Below are 17,396 nucleotides of genomic sequence, written 5' to 3'. Positions count from 1 at the left end.
AGTTGCCTTTACACTTACGCTCTTTCACGCAGGAATAATTAATTAATTATAGACTTAGATAACGAGAAAAACCTGGCGTTCTTAAATATTGAGTGTTTTAGCGCCTTTTTGTAATTACTAATTACTATTGCAGAGGACATCTGACTATAGAGCAAAGATAGAATTTTAGAGTTACTGATAATTTATAAATCTGTTTTAATGCAGTCTTTAGCAACAGATAAAGGGATTCAAGAGATGAATTATATGTATACCCGCGCGAAGCCAGGGTATGTAGCTAGTTAAAAAGAAGTGAAATGGCGGTATAGGTTCAGCAATTTAATATACCACTATAGTTCCATTGGTGGCGATATCAATTCTTACAAATGTCCTTGGAAAATAAAATCTGTGGAATCAAAACTAACATTTTAAAAGTGATATAGGTGATATATGATATATATGACTTGAAGCACGACGATACGCATTATCACGCGGGAAATAACAATCACTTAAAATGGTAAAATTCAATTACTCACGATTGCGCGCGCTGGCTTTCCCGCGCACCTGACTGCGAAAGAATGTGTTGTGTGTAGACATTGTTGCGAAAGCACCAAAAATTAAACACAATGGTTTCCTGGGCCATTAGTTCCTGTTACTAATAGTCATACAGAACTAACTCGAATCATAATGGGAACATTAATAATAGTCAGATTATAGTTTTTCTTATTATATTAATCACATTACACAGACTTAAAATTAAATACTAGGTACCTATGTCTAGCTGAAAAATTGATCACATTTGAGTCTGAGTCTTTTTACTGCCCATTTTACTTAAATGTCTACAAATCTTCTTCTTTAACTCCTTCTGCCTCTTAATCCGCCGCCATTCTTGTTCATCTTGTTGCTGTTTGTGCGCTTTCAATCGCTCAGCTGTCGCTTCTTTCTGCACAGTTACCTTTTTTTCGTAATTAGTTTTTAACATCTTCATCACATTAGAAACCTTCTGCTCATATGGACTCTTTACTACTGCTACTCTTTCCTTAGATTTGTTCTTAGGATCATCACCTGATAGTGTAGTTGTGTTCACTTTAGGTTTAAATCTATATGGCAAACCTTTCTGCAAATTTTTTGGAATAGTTAGAGGTTTGAACACCTTATTTGGTCTAATCACCTCTGTATACATAGAATCAACATTGGCTTTATACTGAATATTTCGTTCTCTCTTCAATTGCCCTTTAGTTTTCATTCCCTGCCATGCATTCTTTTCACCTATAGGTAACAATAAATTAACAACAGGTGCATAAAACTTAGTGACATTTACTTTAAACCATGTCCGACAGAAAATAATATCACTCATAAGTATTTTATCCTCAAAAGTAGCTCTGTATGCACCTTCTGGTTTGTTTAAAGCCTTTTTAATTTGACCTCGGATACCTGATACTGTTTTTATTTTTGCACCTTCAAATTTAGCTACTTCTAGAGTACTTGTGAACATATCTTTGATAAAGGCTGTTTTTTTATAAATTTTCAAAGGTGTTCCAACTAATTTCAATTTCTTAACTATTTGAGTTGATTTATTTATTTCATTGACACTACCCGTAGCTGCAATTCTGAAACCTAGTTGCTTTATTTCATTAGAATTATTAATTACAGTTTGCAAAGCAAGGAAACCAGTGTGTTGTGGTGTGGCGGGGCCATAAAAATGCATATTACATGTAACATGTTCAGGTGTATATTTCAAATATCGACACTTCAAGTCATCCTCTATCTTTGAGTAAATTGGTAGAGTTTGAAATCTTCTCCAACCTAAAGAAATAATCAGCGGGTCATTTGTTTTTAATATCTTTTTATACCACCTATGTTTCTTGACCTTGCAGGACACAAACCCTATATTTTGTTCAGTCATATTCAATGCTCCAATGAGTATAGGATAACTTGAATCAAAGTTTGAAACAAATTCTGATGAGATATTTTTAAATAACATTCTAACATACATTCCAGGTCGAAAACCTTCAACTTCAACCCTAAGACCATCCTCCAAATTTTCAAACACTGATTTATTAAGTTCCGACTGCTGTAATGCTTTTGCCTTCAAGCTCTCATAGTAGGAATGGTCACCTTTGATTCTGTGGTCATCTGGATTATCATATTCAGCATCAAACTTTGCTTTTAGTTTCATCTTTTTGTCAAGAATTTCTGACTTTGTGGGCTCTGCTTTTCTTTTAGGAGCAGTTCCTACCTGATCTGTCAATTCATCAGTAGTATGCTTCTCCCCTGTTTCTAAATCTTCGAAATCTCCATAAAGCTCTTCATCGTCACCATCACTAGCATCATCTAACTTCAGTAACTCTGATGCATCTTGATCAGCAGATCTTTTCCCAGTGACAAAACAATTAATTAAATATTGTCTATTTGTTTCACTTGACCAGTCTCTTAAATTTGGTTTGTGTAAGTTATAATAAAAGGAGCATTCATCTAAATCTAAATTTTCTTTCTCTTTCTGTTTTTTCTTCTGTGTTTCTGTCACTTTTTTGAACAACCCACCAATTTCTTCTCCATCACTATCACTACTTTCATCAGGTTCATCTGATTTATCTTTTGATTTATTACCAATGTCATATTCTCCATAGACAAGTTTCATTATATTTTTTGATGTTCTTTGTCTTTGATAGTATGCATCAGTAGCTTTTTCACTTAACTTCTCTTTCCATTTTGTATCAAAAACTTCCTCAGTTCCATTGTTTTCATTTAGTGCATTAACATTGTCACCAATAGATTCAGTTTCATCTGCATCTTCTTGTTCTGAACCAGAATTAATTTCCCATGGTAGTTTTTTTTTGTCAGAAACATCTTTCTCACTTTGATCAATACCACTATCATTATCAGATTCACTTTCTTCTTCAGAATTTGATTCATCTGAACTGTCATCATTATTTACTTTAGTCAGAACTTTATTGTGTTGCAAATATTCATCATCTTTCACCATTTCTGGATATATAATAGCTCCTCCACTAAACAATTTGAAACCACTCTCCTGCATCTGCTCATCAACAGTTTCTTTAGTGTCTACAACATTTTTTATTAGAGCCTTCTTTTCAGTGGTCTCCTCATCTTCCCGTTTGTGGGAATGGGAACCCTGCAGTTCAATATATACTGCATCCTTATCATAAACAATACCACCCACACCAGAGAATGGAGCATATATTTGCCGTTCTCGTTCCATTAGGTGTCGCTTCTTTTCACTGCTTGGAAGAGGACATGGATCTGGTAGGTATGACAGTTCACTAATCTTCATGTCTCCCACACCTGAAAAATTAAAAAAAAAAACTGTAGTTTATAATTTCACACTCATCTATATAGTAGTAGACTCAGTTCTGCTGCCTATGGAACTTTCCCATTCTTCATAAGGTAATTAACAGACATGATGATAGATAAACTTGTCTATTTTAGTTATTTCCATAGCATTATGTCATATGGCATACTACGGTGGGATAAAGCAGTCAATACAAATACTATTTTTATTCTACAAAAGACAGGCATATGTTCTATTTATGGTATGGGTTTGAGAGAGACATTATATCAATGCTTTAAAGAATCAAATATCGTCACCATTGCCTCACAGTACATTTATGAAAATATTATACATACAAGAAAAAAATTAAGGACAGGTAATATTGCTCTTTCGACTATGTTATAAAACATAATATTCTTAACTTTTTTTTGGAATACATAATATCAAATTGTTTAATTCATAGAAGCCTTAAATATTAAATATCTATATTAAAATTTATATTATATTTTTTCTACCACTCATTTGAAAAGCAGACTCATCACAAGAAGATAGAGCAAGAAACTTATGTGTTGTTCTTAATAAATATTATTCAGCATTACATATTTAGGACTTTGTGTGAATATAAAATATATCATTAATTACATAATAAATAGGATACTAAAGGTAACTGTTACATACCTGCTATGTGAACCACAGACTCCTTCATCAAAGGCACTCCCCTGATGTAACCATACAGCACAACATCTCTGCTAACTTTTGGGTCCTTCCGGATGGTCTCCTGACTTGTTATATCCTCCAGCCTGTCTGCCAGCACGTACGAATGAGTGGTTCTCCAACTAAGAGGTCTAAACTTCATAACTGATATAAACCGAGCTAAATTTTTAATTTCATTTCTCAAATACTCCTCATGCACTATGCCTGATAAATAAAATAACTTCGCGCCAGGATACACTTCGGTCCAGAAACGGTGTTTCAGTGTCTTCTTGGTAGTTTTCAATGTTTTAGCATTCTTTATCATATCGAGATGGGTCAGCACGCCCATGATCTTCGGCATACCATGCACCTGACAGATGTTGAGGAACTCGAATATCTCCATTTCAAAGCCGAAGCTAGCGTCGCACAACAAGAGGACTAGATCGGCGCATTTTGCTAGATCAATCATGGAGTTAATGTCATTATTGCATTCAATAAGAGTCAGACGTCGCTTCTTCGATGTCACTATGGTTATGGGGCCGTTAGTACTCGTCACATTAGTTTTAATGAAACTTTTAATCAGATTATTGATGAGTGTTGTTTTTCCAACGCGGGGTGGACCCACGACAGCTACAACTATCGGCGGCGGCTCCAGGGGCGTTTTGTCCACCTGCGGGATGTGCTGCTTCTTAGATATAACATCCTCTCGTCGTCTAAATTTCCTCTCGGCCCGCACAGCGGACTGTATAGCGAAAGCTTTAGGATTCCGCTGCCTGGCGCTTAGGTTAGATTGGTCGACAGCATTTTTCTTTTTCTTTTTTTCCGCTTTACGGCCAGCATGTTTTGCGCGGTGCGCTTTCTTCTTGTCAAAAGCACTCTCATCAGCCATAATTAATACATTTGAGGCAATTTATAATTTAGAAAAATAAATTACACAAGTAAAACGTGTTGATCATAGGAACAACGGTAGGTAATATTTTGACATTTGGCAATTTGACAACTTCGAGGTGTTTTTTTTTTTTGGTCAAGATCCACCTTGAAATAATTTTGCGGGGAAACCTGTTTAAAGTGCTACATATGAAGAGAAATGTATACATTTGTATATATTATAAAAAAATGTTTTTCGTATACTACTATGGTGACAAACAAGCATACGTCCTCTCTGATGGTAAATGGTTACTATATTGTCATCACCAAAATTACGAAGGAAGGATATATGTACGAATGCAATTAAATTTATGAATCAAAATTTTGTACTTTTAAGTACTCTAGAATTATGTATTAGAAGATATGAAACCTTTAGAATAAGAACAACCTTCCATTCAGGTATTACGAAGAGGTATTAAGGAGTATATTTTTAAAACTGCCATCTCGAACAAAAAGTTACGCTTAATTACGATTGGAGGTCACTAAAAATAAGTTCCTAGACAGACACAGGTCATCTGCATTTCCCTAGGGGGATAAAGATTGCGGCTCGGGATGAGCCCCTTTGTCCCGGCATCACCTTCGGAGGCAACATCACCCGGACAATGCGGTTAAAAGCCTCTTGGGCGGGTTGATTTATTCTAACTTAAGAAGTAGTGCTAGGTGACTAGTAAAATTTTTATTTTGTTACTTTTAGATTTTATACTTTTTTGTATATTTATTTTGCAATCCTCCAAATATGGCACTTACATAAATACTTAAGCTACTTAGATTCCCTCTTTCTATGCCTTTTAATAATCTGTAATAAGTTCTTTCAATTGGTAACACTGCACTTAGCTGTCATTTGTCTGTATACGAATAAAGTCATGTCAGTCATCATCAGCAGGTCCGCTGTCAATCATCTGTCACCAGTCGTTTCTCTGTCCTCCACCAAATCAATTTTGTTTCTATTGGATTCCTTGAACTTTTTGTAAATTTCTTTTATTCGGATGATGATAGCAAAAAACCTAATTGTGGATTATAGTTCGCGTGTGTTCGACAGAACGGTGAACTGAAACCGCCACAATTATGACCACTTCAGAGTTGGATAGCCGCAACATTGCAATTTCAATGTTAGTAATGTCGTTGCTTACTTCCTAATTATAGAGCTATTATTACGTTGTGCTGTTTCATAGACGCAGTAACATTGTTTGTGTTATGTTTTGAAGAGAGTCCACAAATTGGTATTGTAAATTTTGCGCTGAATGCTTACATCAGACGATCTGAAGGGTCGTTGATCTCACAGATTGCATTAGGCTCGATCAAGCAGTGTATACACAATTAAACTATAGGCTTATCTCACAATCACCGCTGCTATTTGCACTCTAATCACAAACACGCGTAGTTAAACAGCATCTCTATTATCTCGCGCTCTACATTAAACATAACCCAATGTAATTACAATATTTTTAATATTTAATTTCCTATTTGTATTTGCTATAATTTGTAATAACAATATTGTATTATTGACCTTGTATTGCACTAGATAACATTAATAATTTACAGAATAATCTACATAAATTCTATGTTTAATTTCATCATTTTTTTGTCTTAAAACTAAATATCTCTAAGTTTTAAAATGGTGTTAAAATCAATTCAGTGAGACTAATAGAACTCTTATTTAATAATGTGAAAGTATCTCCTTGTCTATGACTCATGACTGTGTCGGTACCTAAACAAAGACTATACCTAATTTAGACATTACACAAAAATATATTTACAAATGTTGAAACTTGCAGGAGAAAGTCTGTGGAGAATCTAGTGATATCGTCACAGGATGCCATAGGACAGAGTATCAGCCAAGCTCTCACCTTCTCAGGGGTCATAACACAGCACAACACTCAGATATTACAAGAAAACAGGTGAGTTTTATTGCAAATTGATTAATTGTATTATTAATACAATTAATGGCCTTTGTTCAGCAGTGGACCACTTCCGAGCTGATGTGATGATGATGATGATATTTAAATTATTGAAATGAAGCTTCATTTCATGTCTTATTATAATTTTAAACTACATTATTCTAATCATTGCCTTGCCTTAATCCAATTATTTGAGTTTGGTCCTTATATACCTACCATAAAGGGTGCATAGCAATTTTTTTTATCTAAATTTATTTTGTGGTTTTTGTTTTTAAACATGTCTACTCCATTGCATAGCAAATTTAAAACTAATATTTCTATACAATTACTTTAAATATTTCATAATGGAAACTGTATTTAGCTAAAAAATATACATTATCAGTATGAATAATCAGTATGAAAAGGTTATTACAAAAATTATCTACTATTTACTTAAAATATTATTGATTAATATTTTAAGTAAATAGTTGATAGTTTGTTGTTAATATTTCATCCGTAAAGTAATTTATATTTTTCAGCTAAATACAGCAGAAATATTACAGCATCTGTATATATATCAGTATGAAAAGGTTATTTCAAATATTATCTACTATTTACTTAAAATATTAACAAAAATATTGTATTAAAAATGTCTGTATGAGTATGAAATATTTTACTTTTTATAAGATCCAACCCTTCATATTTTCTGAAGCTAAGTGCATTATTAAGTATATGTATGTATACATATGTTTATATTTTATTATACATATTAATATATAATAATTATACATAATAATTTTATTAATATTTATGTACAAATATATTAATATATTTATGTTCATTACGTGCACCACCTACTATTTTCTTATCTTAATGTTACTTTCTCTACTGGTAGTCTGGAAGAGATTGCTTAGCGATAAGATCGCCTTTTGTATTAGTTTATGTAATATATCATTATAAATATACACATAAAAAAATTTTTTTATGTAATGCCAAACAAGCTACATGGCTCATAAGGTGATTAGGCTCGCAGTGGCATGAATCAAGGACACTTCTGATGGTTTGATTCCCCATACTTGTATTCATGGGTATGATTATTTGTCCGTTTCTGTCTGGATGTTTTCTATATGTATTCTGTATAGTAATAGAAATAGAAATAATCTTTATTCAAATAAACTCATTACAAGCACTTTTGAATAGTCATATTTTGATTCTACCACTAGAATGAGCAAGAAACTTGTGTGTTGCTATAATTACAGTATAACAAATGAGAAGCATGCAATAATCAACATAGAAATTGCTATGCACTCATTATTAGTGTAATCAGATAATATTATGAGCAGTATGGATTTTAAGTTTTGGTTTTTATAAAAACATTATTATCGTTAACAAATTCTTCAATTTTATAAGAGTTTCTTAAGTTTTATAATTGTAAGCTTTTTTTGCAAAGGAAGCAATTTTATATGACATTTAAATCTTTTTTCAGTCAGATTTATAACAGACTTTGGTATTTTCTTGTAAAACCTTATGCAGTTGCCATAAGACGAATTACTAACTTTAGCTAAACGACATTTAGGTTAAATCAGTTTGTTATTGTTAGGCATTTCTAAAAAAAAATCGATGAATGTCAGTTGTCTAGTAACCATAGCACAACTCTGCTTAGCTTAGGACTAGATGGCGTTGTATAAATTGTCCGAAGATATAATATACTACTGAAAACAAAATAAGGGCCACTAATAAAATCTATACTCTATACATATAAATAAAATTGCAGTGTCTGTTTGTAATATTGAAATAACCGTTTTTTACTACATACATACATTTTGGTGTAGGTACCGTATTTATATTCAACAAAAATCAATACACCAAAAAACCACTTTTTACAATTTTTGTCTGCCTGTCTGTCGGTCTGTTTGTTCCGGCTAATCTCTGAAAAGCCGATGTAATAAGGAGTAACTTAGGTGACTTTTATTTTGAATAAAATCTTTTATATTAGAAAAATAAAGTTAAATTCCACACGGACGAAGTCGCGGTAACAGCTAGTTGTACTATAAACCAACAAGACTATTGTTTCAAGTTTGTAACAGTCTGTAAATGTTAAATTATGGGTTCTTTAATGTGTCACTAATGATTATATTATATAATTTATGATTTGGAATTTTGGGAATCTTGGAGAAGCCTATGTCCAGCAGTGGACTAATGATGTTGATGATAATTTATAAAATTTTCAAATGTGACGTCGTAATTTCGGACACTGCCCACCGTTAGGCTCACAATATCTACATAGACCCCACAAAATCTACATAATTATGGGTTCTTTAAAGTGTCACTAATGTTTATGTCATATAATTTATGATTTAGAATTTTGGGAATCTGGGAGAGGCCTCACAATATCTACATAGACCCCTCCCCCACCCTTAAATGTGTGACATCATTGACGAATACCCTATAGTATAAGAAAGATTAACATTATAATTGTTTTATAATCATGTCATCAACCTTTCCAATACAAAACTATGTGATGAAAAGTTTTAAACCACATAATTGTACTTATACACATCATACGATATCATGCTCAATTTACACTCAGCCCGAGTGGGCAGGGAAGTGAGCAGCACGAGAGTGTAAACACGAGTGGAAACACTTCCCATGCCATTAGCCCTGCCCGGCGCTCCCTCGATTGTCGGTTTTTCGTGCGCGAGTCAAAGGACTGGCAGCGCGAGTGGCAGCTTGTTTTTACATTTAGCCCTCGCTCAGTTGTCGCCCGGCAATATCTCCGTCAGCGCGAGTGGCAGGGGAAGCGGCAATGTAAATGTAGCATTAGGCTAGTTCTAGAACGATTTTGATGAGTACTTTTACTAACAGGTATCACATATTTAAAATTATGGTGAGATCTCTCATCACATCTCTAAATTGGTACAGGAAAAGATGTAAAGCATTCCAAACACTACTTTTAGTGTTATGTTATTAACTCAGCAAGGAATATATATTATTTTATTTACACACGCTGATAACATCTCAAACTAAATACTTATTTATTTTCGCACTGTTTTCTCTTACTCAGTACACAGAGCAAAATAAGTTTAGAGGGAACATCTAAATATATATAACTCAAAGGTGACTGACATAGTGATCTATCAACGCACAGCCCAAACCATTGGACAGATCGGGCTGAAATTTGGCATGCAGGTAGATGTTATGACGTAGCCGTCCGAAGAAAGGATTTTGATAAATTCCAACCCCGCGAAGCCGCGGGCAAAAGCTAGTACAATAATAAATATATAACCCTGGACAATTAACACAGCTTGTGTTATGGGTACGGGACACTGATATAATTTATATTTTTTTTTGTGTGTACTAGACAGCCGATATAATAGAAATACTTAGATATTTTTTTGTAAATACATACATAATATACATTGAAAACACCCAAACCAATACAAACAATCATACTCATGAAACAAATGTTTGCACCGTGCGAGGAATCGAACCTACGACCATCAGAAGTAAAGCGGTATGCTAAACCGCAAGACCAATTTCAAATCTATACATATAAATAAAATTGGAGTGTCTGTTTATAATATTGAAATAACCGTTTTTTACTACATGCATATGAATATAAAAATATTATTGCAATTGCACCTCTAGCGTTGGGGCTGCTCATGGGGGGCTGTAATCACTTACCGTCAGGTTAGTCGCAAGCTCATTTGTCCCTTATGCTATGAAAAAACCTAGATAGTTTATCGATTAAGTGATCCTCTCAAAGATACAATAAACAGGATAAGGGAGACTGCACGTTGCCGGCCTTTTAAGAAGGAATGACATCATTTCTTAAAGATTTCAATATCGTATCAGTTTCTGATATACCATTGCTGGAAGATGATTCCATAATATGATTGTGCGTGGCAAAAAAAATCAGAATATTATAGACTAGAGAAGACGCATAGTAGAATAAACTACAGATAGCCGGAGATAAGTTTGAGGACATGAGCACTAAAGTTTTGATGAGCCACGTAAAGCCAAGCAATCACTTAGGGGCCGTGCATTAATCACGTGATCTTTTTTAAATGCTTAAAAAGCCCCCCTCCGCCTTGGTGATACGTGGTAAGGTTTAAAACTACCCCCCGCCCTCTCCCACCCAACATTACTGGTTTTTTGTAGTACCTACAAAGAATCTTAAAATTTTTAGAATATTAGCTTTAAATACAAGTATAAAGTATAATCTTATTTTATTCTGAAATTAAGGACCATGATAAAAATGTCTAGACAGAAAGGTGGCAGATTGTTTTTGATTGGCATAGAATAAATACACGTGATGTCTTACCAGACCCCCTTGTAATATTTCGTGATTTTTGTCATACCCCCCCCCCCCCCCCTCCCCCTACCACCATTCAAGCCTCACGTGTTTAATGGATAGCCCCTTACCGTCAGGTAAGCAACGTTTGTCCCAAGTTGTCAACAAGCTCGTTTGTCCCCTACGCTATGAACAACCCTAGATATTTTATCTATTAATTAATCCTCTCAAAAATACTCCTTGTTAAGTACTGTGTCACGCTTTATCATATTATTCATACGTGTATTTAATCCGCTTAAAAATATATATAAAAATATATATTGTTCCCTCTCGGCCGTTTTCTTGCTCTGCGTGTTTCCCCAATTACGTTGTATGTATGTACAAACAGTGATTTTACGTGCAAATCCACAAATCCATGGATGTTATGGATATGAAATTTCGGATACGGATAGTATTCGGATATAGGAATGATTATTATACCGGATACGGATACGGATGCGGATATGAAATTATTTAATCCATTAGTTTTGGATAATTTTACAAATATTAATTTTTTAAAGAAATTCAAAAGCAAAATACAAATAGCTAACAAAATGGTTACATAACGTGTCTCAATTAGGATCCGGCCCTATCCGATATTATCCGAAACTTTTATTTCGGATTCGGTTACGGTTACGGACATTTTTTTATATCGGATATCCGATAGTTTCGGTTACGGTTACGGTTACGGAGCTCCTTAACATCCCTGCACGAAACGATGTAACCTTCGTTTAACTCGCTATTCTTACAAATGAAGTAAGCGAAATGCGTGTTTTATTTATAAATGAATTTTAATCATTGTCCAATCATAACGCTCGCACTTCGTGTCTATTATTCTTATCTCTTATCAATGCATATCTATGTTGGATTTAATGTGAGTTAGTGTAGTATGCTTGTGGATGTGTTTTTTTTAATGGTGCGGAATTATGGCCGGTTTCTTTGAGCCAAGTCAAGAAAACTTTACAGTTTATTTTACGCAGTGGAACTCTGTTTCTAGGGTTGATATTAAAAGGTATGTAAAATATGGTACACTAGTTGTATTCCCCGGCGCTTCTCACGTGGAATACGGAATGTTACTAGCTGATGTAGCGCTGTATACCTACTGCTCATTTTTAATATAGACGGCATCTGTGGTCTGTCGGTTTAGAGCTTCGCCATACATCTGATGGTCGTGGATTCGTTTCCTTCCACGGTACAAATATTTGTATTCATGAGTATGATTTTCTCTATCTCTCTGGGTGTTTTCTATGTATATTATATATGTAATAATAAAATATCGTATTTATGTCAGTTGTCCAGTAACCATAATACAAGCTCTGCTTACCATGGGACTAGATGGGGCTATAATAATTGTCCAGGGTTATTATTAATTGCTAGTATTATAAATGCAATAGAGTTTCTGACTGTTTGTCACGTCTTTTAAACGCCTGAACAGATTGTATGAAATCTCCTTCTTTATATTTTAAAAAGCACTCGAATCGCGCCAACCTGCTAGTATTAAATTTAAAATTAAGCTCCGGAATTGAACCTGATAACTTGTGAAGACAAAACGGCCATCAAAAACAATAGTATTGCGAGCGCATGCGCAGTGTTTTTGTCTGTAAATACCTACAAGTACAAGTCAACCTTGTCTCGTTACCGATTACTGAAGGCTCAGATAAAGTTACCAATAGTATTGTTCTAATCATTATATCTAGCACATATTATGAACAATTATAATCATTATATTAATGCGTGAATTAAAAACATACTTATATCGTGGCATCACTAGCCATTTTTAAGAACGCTGTACAATCAAACTAAAATGTAAACATAATAAATTTTCTTTCAGCTTTCCTTCGTTAAATAAATAAAATATAAATAACCCCAGACAATTAACACAGCGCCATCTAGTCCCGTGGTAAGCAGAGAATAGAATAGAATAAAAAATCATTTATTTGAAGCACTTTTGAATAGTCATAACATTTTTTTTAATCTACCGCTCATTCGGAAAGCTGTCTCATCACAAGAAGAACGAGCAAGAAACTTGTGTGTTGCTCTTTTAAATAATTTTATTATTACTTTACATTTTTAAGTTTAAGTGCGTGAATACAAACTATCAATTAGCACTAATTCAATTAAATACTCAAATAGAAAAAATATTAAATATACAACCAACTGGTTAAACAATTAATAAGAGGAAATCAATCATAGTTATAAGAGCAGACAAGTCCCTACAAACAGCACCCGTTCACGAGTTTGACGGATGGGCCAGCCATAACTGCGATTGACCATATTTTAGGGAGCCCAATGACCCGGCCCACCACGCCGCCACAAATTTGGACTTTTAGTGAGCATGATTACTCAAGACACCAGACCACGTCAAAGCTACTTACAATTGCCATCTGATAGTTTGTGTTTGGATAGTAGACACACGTTAATTGTTCTGGAATCTTATTATGTTATATACTTCTTAGTATTCCCTTTGACGGGGTGATATAGTTGTCTTTGCGGGTGACAATCACCAAACAATGACAATATTATTATTATTTCTTTTGTCATTTTTAAAGCAAGAAACTTGAAAATTATTTTTTAAAATATAAATATAGAAAAAGGGTTGAAAGTTGGGAGCTGAAGGGTTGTATAAAAGCATCGTAATTATGAAAGCTAGAAACTTGACACTTGTTTTTTAGACTATTGATTTAATATTATTAAAGAAAAAGGGTTGAAGGTGAGCTGAAGGGTTGTATAAAATTATCGTAATTATTAAAGCTAGGATCTTGAAACTTGTTTTTTTAGGCTATTGATTGAATATAAATAAAGAAAGAGGGTTGAAAGGGGTGATGAAGGGTTGTATAAATGTATTGTAATTATTAAAGCTAGAACCTTGAAAATTATGTTTTAGTCTATTGATTGAATATAAATAAAGAAACAGGGTTGTAGGTGAGCTGAAGGGTTGTATAAAATTATCGTAATTATTAAAGATAGAAACTTGAAACTTGTATTTTTAGACTATTAATTGAATATAAATAAAGAAAAAGGGTTGAAGGGGAGGTGAAGAGTTGTATAAAAGTTATTGCCCTTAATTATGAAAGCTAGAAACTTGACACTTGTTTTTTAGACTATTGATTTAATATTATTAAAGAAAAAGGGTTGAAGGTGAGCTGAAGGGTTGTATAAAATTATCGTAATTATTAAAGATAGAAACTTGAAACTTGTATTTTTAGACTATTAATTGAATATAAATAAAGAAAAAGGGTTGAAGGGGTGATGAAGGGTTGTATAAAAGTATCGTAATTATTAAAGCTAGGATCTTGAAACTTGTTTTTTTAGGCTATTGATTGAATATAAATAAAGAAAGAGGGTTGAAAGGGGTGATGAAGGGTTGTATAAAAGTATCGTAATTATTAAAGCTAGGATCTTGAAACTTGTTTTTTTAGGCTATTGATTGAATATAAATAAAGAAAGAGGGTTGAAAGTGAGGTGAAGGGTTGTATAAAATTATCGTAATTATTAAAGATAGAAACTTGAAACTTGTATTTTTAGGCTATTGATTGAATATAAATAAAGAAAGAGGGTTGAAAGGGGTGATGAAGGGTTGTATAAATGTATTGTAATTATTAAAGCTAGAAACTTGAAACTTGTTTTTTAGACTATTGATTATATATAAGTAAATAAGTCATTTAAAGTTAGTAAAAATTTACCCTTAAAATAATTAAATAGGTGATGAAAATTTGTATCGAAAATCATTATTTTTAATCTACACCGATGAAACTTTTCTCTTTGTCTTTTTTGAGTTATCTAACTATTGAATATTTTTTATTTATTTAGTCAAGGTCACTGTAACACGCAATCCAAGTATATAATATCTAGATGCGTCCGCGACTTCGTCCGCGTGGAATAGCGACCTCGGTTGAGTATATTATTTTACCCCCTTAATAGGGGATTAATTTTTTTACAAACGTTGTATATGATATATATTATATTTGTATATATTTATTCTATATCCTAAGAACTATATTATAAATTTCTACCTTTAAAAATGACGATACTTCCATATAACCTTACATCTCCCCATTCAACCCCTTTCAACCCTTTTTTCGCTTTAAAAAGTAGCCTATGTCCTTTCTTATGGTCTCGACTATATGTATAACAAATTTCATTTAAATCGATTCGGTAGTATTTGCGTGAAAGCGAAATAGACAGACAGAGTTACTTTCGCATTTTTAATATTAGCAAAGGAAGGATATATATTTAAAAAAAATAATAATAATCATAATAATTTCAGGACAATTCACACAGCGCCATCTAGACCCAAGTTAAGCTAGCTAAAGCTTGTGTTATGGGTACTAGATAACTGATACAAATACATAGATATTTTTTTTTTTTTTAAATACATACATATTATATATAGAAAACACCCAGACCGATACAAACAATCATACTCATGAATACAAATGTTTGTGCCGTGCGAGGAATCGAACCCGCGACCATCGGTCGTAAAGCGGTGTACTAGACCGCTGGACCACCGAGGAAATCAGCTAACGTTTTGCAGGTTGTGTGTTAGGAACAGCTATATTATTGTTGCTAACCGTGCTACAACAACTGAGCTGCCGCAACCAATGGCCGAAGTGAACGCCAGTGCCAGTGTTGCAATACAATTTTGTTAGCTATTACCGAGTTACCTCGGCGGTAGACCGTTACTGTTGTTTATTATTTATTGTTATTACGACCTAAGTGGTTAGCGCAGCGGTTCCCAATTAGTTTTTGCTGCGTACCACTTCAAAAAAGACCTCAAACCTTGCGTACCTCTTATTATAGCAATCACACTTGTTTGGGAAACTACTCTGCTACCAAAATGTTAGGGAATTTACTATCTGTAGGGGGATTTAGTATGTCTAGCGTACCTGTGTGGTTCTGCGGATTTCTTGGGCTTCAGGGTCTCGAAGGTATCTTCGCTAGCTTTCACACACTTTCACAGTACGGTTTCCAGTTCTAATTTATTTTAATTCACTAATGTTATAAATGCGAAAGTTTGTGTGTGTGTGTATGTTTGTTAATTCTTCACGCTCGAACGACTGCGGGAACAAAACGAAGCAGGAACGGCTGATGGGGGCAGCTGAATGACGATGCAGCAGGCGCGAGATAGCGCACGGTCGGTCATGGTGTTCGGTGCTCCGTGTTTTTACGCTGATGATCGTAAAAAAATAATAATTTGGAAATTGTTCTTGTTTTTACTGATAGCCGCACGTACCCCTTGATGCAAGTTTACGTACCCCTGGAAGTACGCGTTTTTTTTTTTTTATACTACTATGGTGGCAATCAAGCATACGGCCCATCTGATAGTAAATGGTTACCGTAGCCTATGAACGCCTGAAACACCAGGGGTATCACTTGCGCGTTGCCGACCCTTAAGAAACCTTAATATACCCTTCTTGAAAAACCCCATGCTGTAGTCTCGTGGTGTGATGATGATGGGATGAATGCGTACCACTAATTGGGAACCACCGGTGTAGTGGTTTAACACTGCTTTACATCCGATTGTCGCGGATTCGATTCCTCGCACAGTGGAGACTTATTTTATTCATAATAGTAATCTATACATCTATACATACATATAAAATTGGAGTGTCTGTTTGTAATATTGAAATAACCGTTTTTTTATGCATATGAATATAAATACGGTACATACACCAAAATATTTTTTTACAATTATTGTCTGTCTGTTTGCTTGTTTCGGCTAATCTCTGTAATGGCTGAACTACTTAAATTTATATGCGGGTGCTGCTTGTGGCGACTGGTCTGTTTGGGTTGCGAACACTGATTAGTCTATTTGCTTTCGCAATAGCATATGCTGGTGGTCACTCTATTCTCCCAAGTTTGAATTTAAAAATGAATCTGTATTATTGTAAACATGTATAATATTTTTTTAAAAAGAACACGAGCTGAGTTTCTCGTCACTTCTTCTCATCTCGAAATCATTCCGAACTGACGGTAGATTTGACATATCATAAGAGTCTGTAATAGAACATGAATAAAGATATTTTGATTTGATTATGATTTGATTTGATTTGATTGTATGTTTCAGGAGTGTGTCACGATCTCCATCGCCGTCCCTGCGAGCCACCGACCCTTTGGACCTCCTTGACAATGAGAAGGTAATACAATCCTTACCTATATCATAAATGCGAAAGTAACTCTGTCTGTCTGTCACGCTGTCTTGCCATATCTACTGAACAGATTTAAATTAAATTCGGTACACAGTTAGTCTAAACCCCGAGAAAGGATGTAGGCTACTTTCTAATGCGAAATAGGGGTT

The 17,396-nt window shown here is 34.1% G+C and overlaps 2 protein-coding genes across 2 annotated transcripts in view; one reads left to right on the top strand and one right to left on the bottom strand.

The window, feature by feature from the left end:
* Positions 1–680: 680 nt before the first annotated feature.
* Positions 681–4,920, bottom strand: LOC131847460 (ribosome biogenesis protein BMS1 homolog). Its single transcript, XM_059197050.1, has 2 exons — positions 3,947–4,920; positions 681–3,282 (listed from the first exon to the last, which is right to left on the bottom strand). Exons 1-2 carry the CDS (start codon positions 4,848–4,850, stop codon positions 770–772), a joined length of 3,417 nt encoding a protein of 1,138 aa, XP_059053033.1. The 5' UTR covers positions 4,851–4,920; the 3' UTR covers positions 681–769.
* Positions 4,921–5,815: 895 nt separating this feature from the next.
* The window catches only part of LOC131847410 (protein Aster-A-like), a gene marked incomplete at its 3' end in the record, with an annotated part of 58,956 nt that continues 47,375 nt past the window's right edge, over positions 5,816–17,396 (top strand). The window contains exons 1-3 of the mRNA XM_059196988.1: positions 5,816–5,997; positions 6,664–6,786; positions 17,166–17,235. Of these exons, the coding sequence (XP_059052971.1) occupies positions 5,954–5,997; positions 6,664–6,786; positions 17,166–17,235 (237 nt within the window). The remainder of the gene's footprint in view (positions 5,998–6,663; positions 6,787–17,165; positions 17,236–17,396) is intronic.

Source organism: Achroia grisella, unplaced genomic scaffold, assembly GCF_030625045.1.
Source record: "Achroia grisella isolate CSIRO2021 unplaced genomic scaffold, CSIRO_AGI_Agris_v1 utg534, whole genome shotgun sequence".
NCBI lineage: Eukaryota > Metazoa > Arthropoda > Insecta > Lepidoptera > Pyralidae > Achroia > Achroia grisella.
This window is presented reverse-complemented; position numbering and strand designations above follow the sequence as displayed.